The sequence below is a fragment of the Abramis brama genome (genome assembly GCF_963993115.1).
Source record: "Abramis brama genome assembly, chromosome: 10".
In the NCBI taxonomy this organism is placed as follows: Eukaryota; Metazoa; Chordata; class Actinopteri; order Cypriniformes; family Leuciscidae; genus Abramis; species Abramis brama.
Genome location: NC_139972.1, coordinates 29,816,570 through 29,831,151, shown reverse-complemented (window position 1 = coordinate 29,831,151; position 14,582 = coordinate 29,816,570). Strand labels below are relative to the sequence as shown.

The 14,582-nt window shown below is 41.0% G+C and overlaps 1 protein-coding gene across 6 annotated transcripts in view; it reads right to left on the bottom strand.

Annotated features, from left to right (window-relative positions):
- Nucleotides 1-13,988, bottom strand: part of robo2 (roundabout, axon guidance receptor, homolog 2) — a 200,008-nt gene extending 186,020 nt beyond the window's left edge. For 4 of the 6 annotated variants that reach the window (XM_084126672.1, XM_084126673.1, XM_084126676.1 and 1 more), the window contains exon 1: nucleotides 13,256-13,983. In XM_084126672.1, coding sequence (XP_083982798.1) covers nucleotides 13,256-13,313 — 58 coding nt within the window. In that variant the 5' untranslated portion in view covers nucleotides 13,314-13,983. Of the gene's footprint in view, nucleotides 1-13,255 lie in introns of all 6 variants that reach the window. The other 2 variants (XM_084126677.1, XM_084126675.1) reach the window with 2 other exon arrangements.
- Between the last annotated feature and the right edge of the window lie 594 nt (nucleotides 13,989-14,582).

The window sequence follows — 14,582 nt, the reverse complement described above, 5'->3', positions numbered from 1 at the left end:
AAGCAGAAGGCTGTGGAGCTTTGATGTTCTTCCTCGTAATTATTTTTATTGTCTCCCCTGAGATTCATCAGCCTACCGTCCAAATCAATAGCCAGAGCTGGTGCCCACCCACTGCAGCAAGGCCAGAAAGCCCCCAGAGGACGCATCACTTATAGTGTGTGTGTGTGTGTGTGGATCTGTGATCAGAGGTTACCACGGGCAACCTCCCTAAGGTGTTCTAATTACACCGTTCCACTGGCAATAAATAAAAGCCGAGGAAAGAGGTCACCGTTTGACGAATGGATATCTCAGGATTTTGATGCAGATTAACATTAATTGAATTAGTATGCGCCTGAAGGAATGTCACCGTAGATAATCATGTATGGTTCACTGAGCATGCATACGAGAAAACACATTTCTTGTTTTTGTATTTATGATATTTTAAGTAGCAGGGGAAAAACAAGTTAAGATTGAAAGAATGGGGTCAGGACAAAATGGCGGCAACTGGATTGAAATCTGTGTCCATAACAGTAATTATTTTTTTGTTTTTTTGATAATTAACATCTATCTATCTATCTATCTATCTATCTATCTATCTATCTATCTATCTATCTATCTATCTATCTATCTATCTATCTATCTATCTATCTATCTATCTATCTATCTATCTATCTATCTATCGTATATTACTCCATCCATCCATCCATCTATCTATATATCTATCTATTGTATATTACTCAATATATCCATCTATCTATCTATCCATCTATCAATCCATCCATCCATCCATCCATCCATCCATCCATCCATCCATCCATCCATCCATCCATCCATCCATCCATCCATCCATCCATCCATCCATCTATCTATCTATCTATCTATCTATCTATCTATCTATCTATCATATATTACTCCATCCATCCATCTATTCATCTATCTTGATATTGTATATCTATCTATCTATCTATCTATCTATCTATCTATCTATCTATCTATCTATCTATCTATCTATCTATCTATCTATCTATCTATCCATCCATCCATCCATCCATCCATCCATCCATCCATCCATCCATCCATCCATCCATCTATCGTATAATACTCCATCCATCCATCTATCTATCTATATATCTATCTGTTGTATATTACTCAATCTATCCATCTATCCATCCATCCTAAATCTAAAAAATAAATAAATAAATAAATAAATAAAACACTTCCAAAATAAAACACCATATTCTCAATCTTTACTAATCATATGACAAAACATGATTTTGTCACAAGAGGAAACCAAATCAAATGTGTCGCTCAGAAAACTTTGCAAATACACAAATGAAAAAAAAAAGAAAAAAGAAAAGAAGAGTTGACATGGTTTGAGTCCCTTTAACCCTGAAACAGGCTATATTTCAATTCCAAGCACTGGAAGTTCTCTCTCCCTCTCTCACTCTTGGAGATGAACATCTTCACTCAGGCTAGTCTGACAGCGACTCATTTGTCATGTCATCAGTGGAAAATATAAAAACGTCTGTGGGGAAACAGGGATGATGTTACCGAATGCTTTCAGACAGACACACATCGCTCCGAATACACACCGCACAACCTCGCACGGACAGGCACGCCCTTGAAGATTCATCACGTCGCCACCATGTCACCCTACACACACACAACGCCTGCCCTCCGGCGTCCCACAGAGGTCTGGAAGCCCAATAACTTTGACGGGTAAATCTTGAAAACTTGATCTCATATGAAACTGCATAACATATGGAAAACCAACACGAGAGAGCCTGATAATTCCAGGAAGTCTAAATTCCTCTTCAAAAAAGAAACGCTTCCAGATATTGCCTTCCTCTGACTGTATCTCACTCTCTTTTACACACTCCTGCCCTGCAGTGAGTTATTGACTTTGTATCAGTATACGCTTCCCGAGTCTGCTCCTGCAGTGAGGTATAAATAGACACAACTGGAGGAATGAGGATTTAATAATCAAAGATAATAGCTTTGTACATATTTATACTTCAGCAGTTTCTACTTCCTGTCAAGTTGTCTCCTCCATTCCCAAATCTTTGCCCACACTTCCATGTTCTCCTCACAGGATACAAGTTCTCTTTCCATCCGTCTCCGTCTGTTGCTTTCTATCAGCAGTCGTCCCTCTATCGCTCTCTCCCATCAGGAAATGACCTGTCAGGGCCTTGAGAGAAAAAAGGGAAGGCGTGGAAAACAGAATTCCACGTTCAGAGGAGGGCAGCAACCCTCATCAACACGTTCACCAGCACCTCAACCCGTCCTTTTTATCCTTTCACTCCCTCCATTCACATCAAGTCTCTCGTTTTCTCTCAAGCTGATGAATGGATGAAAGGAATCTAAGGTCTGGCCCTTCTTGAAGGCTGAGTGTGATGTTTTCAAGGCATTAAGCCTATACTGTTTGGACATTTACATATGAAGTGAATGCATATGCCGACACACACTCTTACCCTTAGGAGTATTACCCTACTCCTAAACCTACCCATCACAGAAAACTTTCTGCATTTTTACATTTTCAAAAAACATTATTTAGTCTTTGTGTTTTTTGTTTTTTTGTTTTTTGCTGCAAAGCAAGTGTGTGTTCATTTTATTCAGCGTGTGCTGAACTAGATTTTCAATGTTACTTTGCAAAATTTGCAGTGTCTATTGTATTCGGTGCAGTTTTCACATGTAACTATTGGGATGCTAAAACTTCTGGGTGGTTTTGTCATTGCAAAGTGGTCTCTGTGATCTTTGTGGTCAAAGTGGTCTTTCTAAGATCTTCTAGGCAACTTTAGCATGTTGCTATGCTGTTGCTAAGGTGTTCTAAATGGTTTCTGGTAACTGAAAAGTACTACACATCTCAATGAACCACACAAAATGTCCACAATGAGCGGTAGTTTACTGCTTAGGTTTAGAGATTTGAACAAAGCCACGGCTTGCCAACTAGCCTTAGCAAACACCACTAATAATTGCTTGAGATGATATGTGTGCAGATGATTCTCTACTAATAGCCAAACAAGTTGTTTTTTTTCTTTGCTTTCTGTGCTGGTTGAAAGCCCTTGTTAGCATGCACTTTCTGCACATATTTATTCAACATCTATTTAACATGCTAGGGTTGTCTTGTAAAATAATGTGGGTCAGGTCAGCGTGGACACTTTGAAATCGGCACCCGCAGGTGTGAGTTTGTTTGACTTTGTGAAAATGTTGTGGTGCCGGGTCTTTTATAACCACATGTGTGTGCTAACATCAGAGCTATGTAGAGCTTTGTGTGTGTGTATATGAATCCACACCCTAATGAACGCGCACACACACAGGTGTTCTGCCTTATGCCTCGCTCATTTTCTGCGTCCTGGTGACGGCTGATCTTTGAACGCCTCTGAAAAGGCTTTGTGGAGAGACATAAAAAGCGGTACGATTGTCTCCTGACATACAGCAATGTCTTTACCTTCCAACCTCACAGTTCATGGACCACAGTCAACAGAGTGAAAAATAAATAAACCCTATATGCCTTTGAAGAGAAAGAAAGAAAGAAAGAAAGAAAGAAAGAAAGAAAGAAAGAAACTCCTTTAAGTGGTCACATTAGTCAGTAGAGTTGAGAGAAGGCAGTTTTATTGCAGAAGATGTGGGCGGCCGCTGCTAAACACATGGGCATGTCAGTGACTTGGCTGCAGTCTTTGCCCGAGTGAGTGCCCGAAGGTCCCAAAGTCCCAGCTGAATTGAGGTATAGACTGCAGTGAAAGATACAGTGTGCCTGGAATGCAAGTTAATGAACAGCTTGAGCCCTGGAATCAGCCCGAGTATGTCTTAGTAAGCCAAAGCAGGTCCGGTGAGATTTATAAGTCTCATTTCATATAAGGCTTAATGTGAACATCGCAGAGGGTACATAGCTTTTAAGTTTAAATCAGATAAAGGTCTGTAGGGGTGTGCTCAACATGATAAGAACTTTATATGTATGGTAAAGACAATACGTTTTAGACTGAAAACATGAGTAAACAAGTGTACAAACAATGATTATAAGGTGTATGCATGCTAAAAATGTAAATATTGTATACATAGAAGCAATTTGGTAATTCTCATGATTTTCCATGTAGATTTGACTGACAACTCAGTGTTGTCAGCCAGGCCGGATTCATGACGGATGCGCTCCCTTATCAAATTCACCTCAGCTATGTATATGAAAGGTCATCAACAGACTCAGGTAACTCATGCCTGAACCTCATGTGGACTTTGGCCCAGAAAACTAAATATGGATTTCAAGAGTTGTTTGCTGACAGAAAACATATTTATGCAGCTGTGCTGAAGAGTCACTAATATCTCTACATGGGGAACTTTTCCACAAATAACACTGAAATGATTAATATCCAAATTTTGCTAAGCTATGAGATGAAATCTTGATTCACGATTCACATGTTTCCCTGGATCACAAAACCAGTCACAAGGGTATATTTGTGGCAATAGCCAACAATACATTGTATCGGTCAAAATAAGTAACGATCATGTTCCATGAAGATATTTCGTAAATGTACAACCGTAAATATATAAAATATTTATTTTTGTGAGTGAATTCAGCACAATCGCGAACATAAATTGAAAACTTTAAAGGTGATTTTCTCAATGTTTCGATTTTCTTGCACCCTCAGATTCCAGATTTTCAAATAGTTGTCCAACTATTAGACAAATATTTTCCTATCTTAGCTTATTTATTCAGCTATCAGATGATGTATAAATCTCAATTTAAAAAATTTGACCCATGTGACTGGTTTTGTGGTCCAGGGTCACATATAATCAGATATAATATAGAATATGCGTGTTTGGCGTACTGTCTGAAGGGGAGGGCTCGGAGCTCGTAATTTGTCCCGAAACCAGAGTACCCCCCCGGGCTGGGATAGGAATAATCAAGAGTGAGTTGGGGTGGAGGAGGGATGCTGTATATGCCTCCTCTCATTATGATTGGGTAGATTATCTAAACGTGCTCCTCCCGAACATTGTTAATAAAGCATCATAACCTACTATCCTGAACGCAAAATGGAGTGTATCGAGAAGTAACTGAATCGGATTGAAATGTAAACACAATACAGAATTGAAACCCAATTTCATCCACAAATTCGACCTGGAATCTACATCCCCAAACCACAAACCCTCAAAACCTGCAACTTTTCAGTCAAACCAGTTTCTAAACTAAAAGTCTCAGCTTTCAGTTGTGAATCTAAATCTGACTGAATCCAAACTGAGAATTCAGATTCTAAACCTCACTGAAAGGGTAACTCTCGCCAAAATGATGAGGTTGACTATTTTTGACTGTCAAAATGCCGGCGGACACAGCTACAGTGAGTTGTTCAAAATATTTATTTTTAGTAAACTCTGTGTACACAAACAATGTTCTCAATGCTCGAGTTCATGTGTAGAGCCCCTGGTGATACTTCGAGCAAAGTTTCATGTTGTGTCGAGCATTCTTAGTGTTTTAAAAATAGCGATTTTTGATGCTATCATAGAAGTGCCCCAAGCACTCCCATTCAAAAGGCAATTTGACCGAAAACGAAAATATAGTCAAACTTAAAAGTGGCGTTTCCATTCTAATTATGCTTTTAAACGAAAGTTTGCCTCGGGTAGATTAACAAAAAGACCCTAGGACCTAGGTTGTATTTTGGCGAGAGTTACCTCGAAGTGGACAAGTGAACAAGTGTTGTACAACAATCTTAAATATCAACCTGCAAACCTGAATTTAACAGTTCCAACTGATTCTAAACTTGCTTCAAACTTCAAACTTCCTAGTTGAGATAATCTCCTCAGTGAAACTTTCTCTGAGAGAATCGAAAGGCCTGGTCTCGCGCACGCAGCGGGCGGCCTGAAGCGCAGCAGTCAGCGCGTGCCGTGATGCATGAGAGTGAAGGTGGCAGCGTGGAAGATTTTATACACTGCCCTGCACTGCTCTCCTCTGCATTACTGCGCTGACGCGCATGACGGATGCGCTTTGGAGTGCCGGGCAGTCTCTCTGTCTTCAGCTGCTCCGCTGCGGCTGAGCCTCATCCATTTTCATGACCAGGCAGAGCAGCTTTTAATCTCACTGTCTTCTCTGCAGTCTTTCGTTCGTATCAGGCACAGGCTGGAGCGAGTCCCGGACCAAAGGGGAAAAACTGCAGCTCTGGGACTTGATTATTCTGGAAAAATAGTCTTAGCTGAATTTCATTTATATTCTTTACCCCTCTCTCACCGTGTGTGTGTGTCCTTCTTATCTGTTTGTGTTGTGTTGAGTCATTCAGCCTTGACACAGATCCTTTCTTATCTAAGAGCTGCCGAGAGACAACTAAACGAGGGCAAGGTGAAGTCAATGGATGAAAGAGCAAATGACACTTTCTCAAACATGACTTTGTGGACTGAAGAAGTTAGTGGACTGTACAAACTGTGTCCTGCCGAGTCTGTTGACTGTCAAATGGAGAGAAAGATAAAGGCCAGGCCGCCATCTACAAACAACTATCTCTAGCTAGATAAATTGTCCCTGACACTTATCGCACTGTAGTTTCCTTTCTGACTGGCAGTCTGGGTCTAGGCACCTAGTGTGACCAGTGCTTCACTAAGGGAAAATATGACACTTGGCTCATTTTATTCACACTAAATCCAAAATTAATTGGCTCAACAAGTCTTCAGTTTTTTGACAATTTGGCATTTTTTTTAAGCTGGTCAGGTTAGGATACCAACTGTCAGGCTTTAGGCCGTTTTTTTAGCATTTAATTGGATACAAATTAGGATATGCACACCAGATGATTTAATTTTTTGTCCATTTCCATGGAAGAGAAGGAATGCACATATATTCAACTTCTAGGAGTAAAGCAGAATACATCAAAGCTAACTCATGTAGTAAAAGTCTGGAAACTGATTTCATTAGGTCTTTAAATAAATAAAAAAGCTCACTTGAAAGGCTTGATCCACTTTTTTGGAAGCAATCCATATGTGACTTGCAACTCAACAGGGTGTTATCAGTCAGTGCATGTGCAGAGCAAAGAGTTTACAATATGTAGGCTATAACTGATCTTGTCAGCAAGTCCGGGAATGTTACTTGAAAAAAAAAAAAAGCATAATACAGTAGAGTCTTTGGAAATATATAAAAGTTACAAACTGAAACTACCTTTTCAAATAAGATCCATGATCAAACTAAGAATTAAACTGTGGGGAAAAAGAAAGTGAGTGTAAATTCTAGAGTGTTCTTAGAACCACAAGATAAAAAAGATAAAATTAGGCCACGTAATTAAAGTCCCCCTGTAGTCAATAATTTTATCCCTTAAAACTCATCTTTGCACAACAAAACGACATATTTAAAAGTTTTTTCCTGTGGAAAAAAATCTTCATGCCTTAAAATAGCTTGAATGCAACTCTACACCCTTGCTTCATTTAGTATGCACGGTTCAATGAATATGCTAATTAGCCCCGCCTCCACTCAATCACACCAGCTTAGAATACCTGATCTACTTGGTCGACTTGCTGCACAATGGTATCGCTCTTTACAACGTCGGACACATAACGGTAATTAATATGATTAGCCAAGGTAAGCCACATAATGGCAATTAATATGACAAGGTGGCTATCAAACAGCTAATAATGTGTTGCTAATGTTACACAAACTATGTTCCTGTTCGTCATCTCAAAGTCAAACAGCTGCTTTCTAAATAATCAGCATCCTCAGAAACGCTTTGAACAACTCAGAACGTCAGTGGAGAAAGGCATATAGTTCATCATAACATCGTAATATACATCACCCACCTGCTATATAGCTAAATCTACACGATTTTTCATATCAACAGAAAAATATAACGGGATAACCTGACTTATCATGACTCGCAGCATAGTTAATGATATGCTAAAGCCTGCCGCACGTTGACGTGATTGGTTACAAGGTAGTTTGTAACGTAAGAAACACCAGCGATTTCAAACCATGCCTTTAGATCACTGCAGGTTTAAAGAGAAAATACTACAATGGTGTTATGAATTTGCACATGATTAGTCTTAAAGCGTATTAAAAACACCACACAGACATATAAACAACATTAAAAACTTGATTTTCACCACAGGGGGACTTTAAAACTGTCACATCAAGTCATATTCTAATCCCAAGAACAAATAACATCCAACAAAAGAACATGTTCCTCGCTCAGAGTCTCACATCACCGCATCCTCTTTCTACAAAATGTCATAGGCATGCTTGACTGAGAGCGAGCCAAGCAAATTAAAAAGCTTTTGGTCTCATCCCCCCGAAGCTCTTTTCTGACTCTAATGTATATAATCTCCCCACTTTGTGATGCTTGTGACATTTTCATTGATAGAAAGTGCAAAAATACGGCTAGCGCACTGCATCGTATTCCCAATTCAACAGCCGCTTTTAAATGTCATTCATCCGAGCTTGCCTTTACAGCCATCGGTGGCGTGAATCAACAAAATTACTGTCAACAAAAACTGTGAAGGAGAGAAATACATTTCATCCTTTTTCTGTCGCACTTCCTGAGGCTGAAACAGTCTCAGTGTGGCGTGACGTAGCGTTTTTTTACTTGCAACGGAAGTAATTATCAATTATGAGACGGATTTGGCTGATTCTCAGAGGAAGAGGCAGGTTTAGAGTGTTTAAGTGATACTCTAAGTATAGCAGCAGTGGTGTAACACTATCCGGCTTCTCATGCTGAGATATTCAGTGCTCTTACTGCCTGATACTACAACAATGTCAGCAAAGTGCCCACACGCTGACCCCCGACTTTAACCCTCATTATAGATTCCCTACACCCTCCGCTCTCTCTCAGCTCGCCCATCATCTCCTCTCTCGCTCCAGCTATCCGTCACATTCTTTCTCCAAGAGCCCATCCTTGTTTTAATCCGAGCACTAAACTGAGAAACAGTCACACATCCTTACATGCACAAACACTCCCTGACTCCAGTGTGGCTGCTTTGTGGTTTCGAACTGCGTACGCATCATTACCGCAGGCCTCTCTTCAAAAATGAGGCACGATTACGACAGTGACGCATTACAGCCTTGACAACTAGTGCAGAACAATTCCATTTAAACTCAGCTTTTATGACGCTCCATTCATAAAGACCCCAGATCAGACCCACCTTAAATTACAGCTCACATTCAATTATGTCAAGCCTGTTCATGCAATTGGTACTATCAAACACACAACAAATTGAAGAAATCAAAGCATCCTGTAGAAAAAGATCACAACCATTTCTTTAACATCTTGATTAATTCTCCAACACAGCAATGGAATTAAGATTAAACAGAGATTTCATGCTCCGCGGATTTTGATCCATAGCAAAAGAACCAAGTAATCTAACATGCATCTCTCCTAGACTTTCAGATCAAATCTGAAACTGAAATCTGAAAAATTCTTTAGGAGAAACAACGGAAACAATAGCTCAATAGAACATAATGGGCCAGATTTACTAACAGCTTGCGCCAGCGCAAACCCTTTTTTGCCGTTAAAACTACAGTCAGGATTTACTAAAGACACGCAGTGAAAAAATAGCGCTAGTTTTGCGGCTGACCTTATTGAATAAGCATTTGTAGGAGTTTCACTTTCAAATGCAGCATTTATGGGAGGACAGTACTTAAATGAATCACGCATGGTGATTTACTAATGGCGCTTTTCCACTGCATGGTACGGTACGGCTCAGTTCGGTACGGCACGCTTTGGCGCTTTTCCACTGCATGGTACGGTACGGCTCGGTTCGGTACGGCACGCTTTGGCGCTTTTCCACTGCATGGTACGGTACGGCTCGGTTCGGTACGGCACGCTTTGGCGCTTTTCCACTGCATGGTACGGTACGGCTCGGTTCGGTACGGCTCACTTATGGCGCATTTCCACTGCATGGTACGGTAAGGTACGGCTCGCTTCGGCTCGCTTTAAATGGTACCACCTTTGTTGAGGTTCCAAGCGTACCGTACCGATACTAAAATGTGACGTGAAAACACTGCAGATCACTGATTGGTCAGACAGAATCATCACTACCAGCGTCATTGTATTTACGACACGAGACACTAAACCCGCTAGATTTAAATAGCCAGTAGACAACAGCCAACACTGTAGCGCCTGTTTTAAAAGTATTTGCTTTAAAAAAATAAAAAAAAATAAAAAAAAAGAGTATAAACTTCAAAAAAGAAATGGCTGAATCGTGGTCAGTGGACGAGGTGCAGACGTTCCTCTCGTTGGTTGCCGAGGAGTGGATGGGGAAACACGGAATGAAAAATTCGCATTTAATATGATGATGTCATGGCAGTAGAGACGGCAACTATAACGATCAGTCCCACCCACTTTGAAGCGGTACTAACTGCAGTGGAAAAGCAACCGAGCTAAAGCGAACCGAACCGTGCCGTACCGAGTCGAGTCGTACCACGCAGTGGAAAAGCGAAGCGAGTCGAACCGTTCCGCGCCGAGTCGAACCGTTCCGAGCCGAACCGAGCCGTACCATGCAGTGGAAAAGCGCCATAAGATTTGCGCTTGTCAATGTACTGGTATTTGTGCCATTATTTACCGCCAAAAAAAGCATGTCTTAAACCAGATGCTAATTAGCGCTGCTCTTGGTTATTATGGCCATGATCCGGTTGCGGTCCGGTCGCAGAACTTTCCACTCCCGTCTGCGCTTTTTTGGAATTGCGCTCTCACTCTAATTCGCCCTGTTTAGCAAATCTGTCCCAATATCTCTTAAGAGATTAAGGAGCAACCTCCGAGCAATTAATGGTTTCCAGCACATTATGAAAATGACACAGTGACGTTTTGTTGCAAATGTACTGTATTAGCAGACACACAGATGCACTCTAGTCTGGGTTTTAGTTTCTCCTGACGCTGCAGAACTGAAGCTTCAGTGTACAGACAGATAGAGCGGTGTCTTCAGAGCCACAAGGGACCGCAGACAGGCAGGTGCATGTCGCCTCCACCAGGGGAGCTTGGGAGTGGGGCATCATCTTGTTCTATATTCTCAGTTATCAACACAGAATAGAACCAGGATAATAGCAGAAAACTGGGACGTGGGAACATAGGGACAAGAGCATTGAACGTAGAGCTTCAAGGACAAAATGCTGCAGCCTAGAGTAAGCTTATAAAATCATTTTCTGATGAAACAAGTGACAAGACCACCCCGAACTCTAGATATTGCTCAGGTCCCTCCTTCAATTTTTCACCTGTTTAGGGTTTGCCATGCAAAAACAGTCCAATCGTGCAAACACACATCACTGATGATCTCCTAAACTAGAATAAAACTTCATCAAAGATTAGCTTCATCAAAGCAGAATCAAAACAAGAACCACCACAGGTTTGTCCCGTTCTTGCTAACTCTGAGCCCCAAAACTCCTCCTCACCCAAGTCTCCATTCTCACCCCTCCCTCCTCAAGCAGCATTAATCACCCCGGCACTGAACAGAACCAAATGACTACGGTCATTCAAGCCCAGGACAGCTTTGTTACAAACACAGCCTTTTCTGAATGCATCTCCACAGCCTTTTTGTCTGCTTGGAGAGGGCTGCTCCTCAAAAACCGGCTCCTCCTTCCACCAGAACGGCCGGATTACCTCTCACGGGCCAGTCGGTCAGGGAGAGAGGAGGGTTATGGGGCAAACGGTTCACCGGGGTGATTCATGGGCTCTTCCAGAAAGACCTACACCCCTCTTACCCTCCGAAAACTAAGGGCCATGCCTTCAACCAGTGCCTAGCAACCGGCAGCTGGGGCGCAACAGAAATGAGGAAGGACAGGGAGTTTCTGAGCTGAATTGGGCTAGACTAGCAGGCTCCATGGTAGATACAGGGACAAAAACAGGAGACAAACAGCAAGACAGAGAAGTGCAGAAGCTGGAAGGACAAAGGCAGAAGCTGAAGCCTGACTCAGCCCCTTCATCAGTCACTGTTACATCTACAGGCCTTATTCTTCTTAAAGAGCTCAAACAAAAAACCCAAGCAAACACCGTTAAGTGTGAAACGGGGCTTTCGGACAAAGACGCTCTTGACACAGCTAATGTAATGTGTATGTGACTGTCTCGAAGACAAATATGAACTGTTCATGTCATGAAAAGAACCTAAACACAACCCACGGCAACTTCTAGTGCAGTTCGCCTTATCTTAACACATCGTAAACTATAATTAAGTGTGTTAATTTATTCCCTTGGACAGACCAATCTGACTACATCAAAAGTCATTTGTTTCGCGCCACTAACAATATCTTCATTAGTGATTAATTAAAAATCCAACACCTGATTAGGTGTTCAATGTCATTTACGTGGCTATTTAATATCAGACACTGCCGAATTTTGAGAAGTGATTGGCTATCCAAACTCTGTTACATTCTTGATAAATACAACAGAACTGAGCAGTTTATGGAGCTTAGGGAAAACAGAGAAAAGACACGAACAGATGGTAAAATGATCTTTCAAATATTACATAAATCATATAAGCCTCTGTGAGTTTTACTGGAATAATAATCCTTATGTAATGTTTTAAAAGGCAGAATGGGCTAAGCAAGAGGATTTAACAAGTCCGAACACAGAGATATCAGAAGAAGATGCGACTAATAACACCAGTTGAGAAGTTCATATCCATTCTGAAAGCTCTTCAGCATACAGTGCAGACTATTGTGTCTAGTGTAATTGTTTCATACACTTGCTGATCTGATGAAACATCTCTTTTGTGGTAATTCTTTGCGAAAACAAATAAAAAATGATCAGTTTGTCATTCTCCAACCCTATGTTTCTCATTTGTGGTCCATATGTGCAATCTTTGCGCCACGCCTTGCGCATCCACTGGTGTTTTTCACAGCAGGTGTCACTCCACATTCTGAGACTACTGTGACTGTGGCACCTGCTGTGGAAAGCACTAGTTGGCTCCTAACCAAACTGCTTCAACACTAGAGGTATAATGACCTAGACCTAACATATTTTATGACACCACCAAACAAGTTTTTTTTTTTGTTTTTTTTTACCCAAGCACAAATAATTTTCCACAGCAACATTATATTCTTATTCAAAATAAAAACTAATTTTACATTGTCATGTGATGCCAATAAAATGGCCAAAATAATACCCCATGTTCTCGACGTATAATAAAAATATTATATATATATATAAAAATTGCTGCATCCACAAAAAAGAGAAGAAAAAAACTCCCAAATAATTATAGGTCATGTAGCTATATAAAGTTAAATTATGCATTTAGTAGAGGAATACAAGACCAGCAAACTCTCATAAAATTCAAAAATCTCTTCTTTGAAGTTAAAGCTCTCTATTAGAGTGGATCATAAAAAGTAACTCACCATCCACTTGGTTAAAGTATACTAATCCACAGAGTAAAAGGTGTGTTAGAGGACTCATTCTGTCATAGTCCACATCCACTCCACACCTCAGTTCTCAAACACTGGACAAGTTTCTCCTCTTTTAGTATTTGGAGTACGTAGGAACTCTCAGTTGTCGCTCAGATCCAACTGAAATGTCACTTGAGTATTCGTTGCGCTCATGGTGTTTATCTGGATGAGGATTGAGAGCCACGCGCACCGGTAAGGGGGTGAACTAGTGTCTGTCAGCCCGTACGTTATACCATGCCTTATACCAGCCTTAGTGCTTTTGATATCTGACTAAAAAAATAAAATAAAATAAAAACTGCAGAACTGAGCCAGAATAAGCGGCGAGCACGCGATCCGTCCAAACGCGCGCGTGGAAATGTTGCGCGCTCCGGTTCCTTCAGGAGCTTTTGAAGCACCTTGCAGATCGCTTCCACGATCCTCTCCGCAGTTTAAAGTATGAAGATGTCCTCTCGTTTATTAACACTCTATATTCCGCGTCCAGAAAGCTGCTCCAAAGTTCCGTGATGCGCCGTTAAATCCAGCGTAAATCGATCGGGGTGGCGCTGGCCCCGTGCAATCGCTCTGCGAGTCTACGGCAGAGTGAATGTGATCAGTCTTGGGAAGGGCGAGTGCTCCGCTGCGCTACTACAGCTCCATAACTGACACCCCTGTGCGCACAGCTCCCGGGCCGAGCCAAGACTGACGCTCATGCTGGAGGAGGAAACAGCGAGGGGGAGGAGTGGAGGAGTGGTGCTGTGGTGGAAGTAGAGGAGGAGGAGAAGGAGGAGGATGCTGTGGGCAGAGGTGGCTGGGGAGCGCTCAAAGCTTCGCTCCGATCTTGGCTCACAGCTTTCCGTGGTGTTATCCGCAAAGTTGACCCAAAGCACCACACGAACGGCGCCGCACCAATGCACTAGGTCACCTATAGCGAGTGATACTTATCGAGTAAGATAGTGGGACCAAAGTTGAACTATATAATTTAGATAATATTAATGTTTTTTTTTTTTTTTTTTTTTTTGTTTTTTTTTTTTTAATAATACATTTAAATAAATATGCTATCACAAAATCTCGAATTTATTTTTTAATTTAGGCTATTATTATAATATAATTTTGTGTTACTTTGTTTACTATTTAAATCCTAAACTCATTTAAATACAATTTAAAATATAAAAAAATATATGTTTGATGCATATTTGATGACAGACAAACAGACAGACAGACAGATAGATAGATAGATAGATAGATAGATAGATAGATAGATAGATAGATAGATAGATAGATAGATAGATGCAGATCGGAA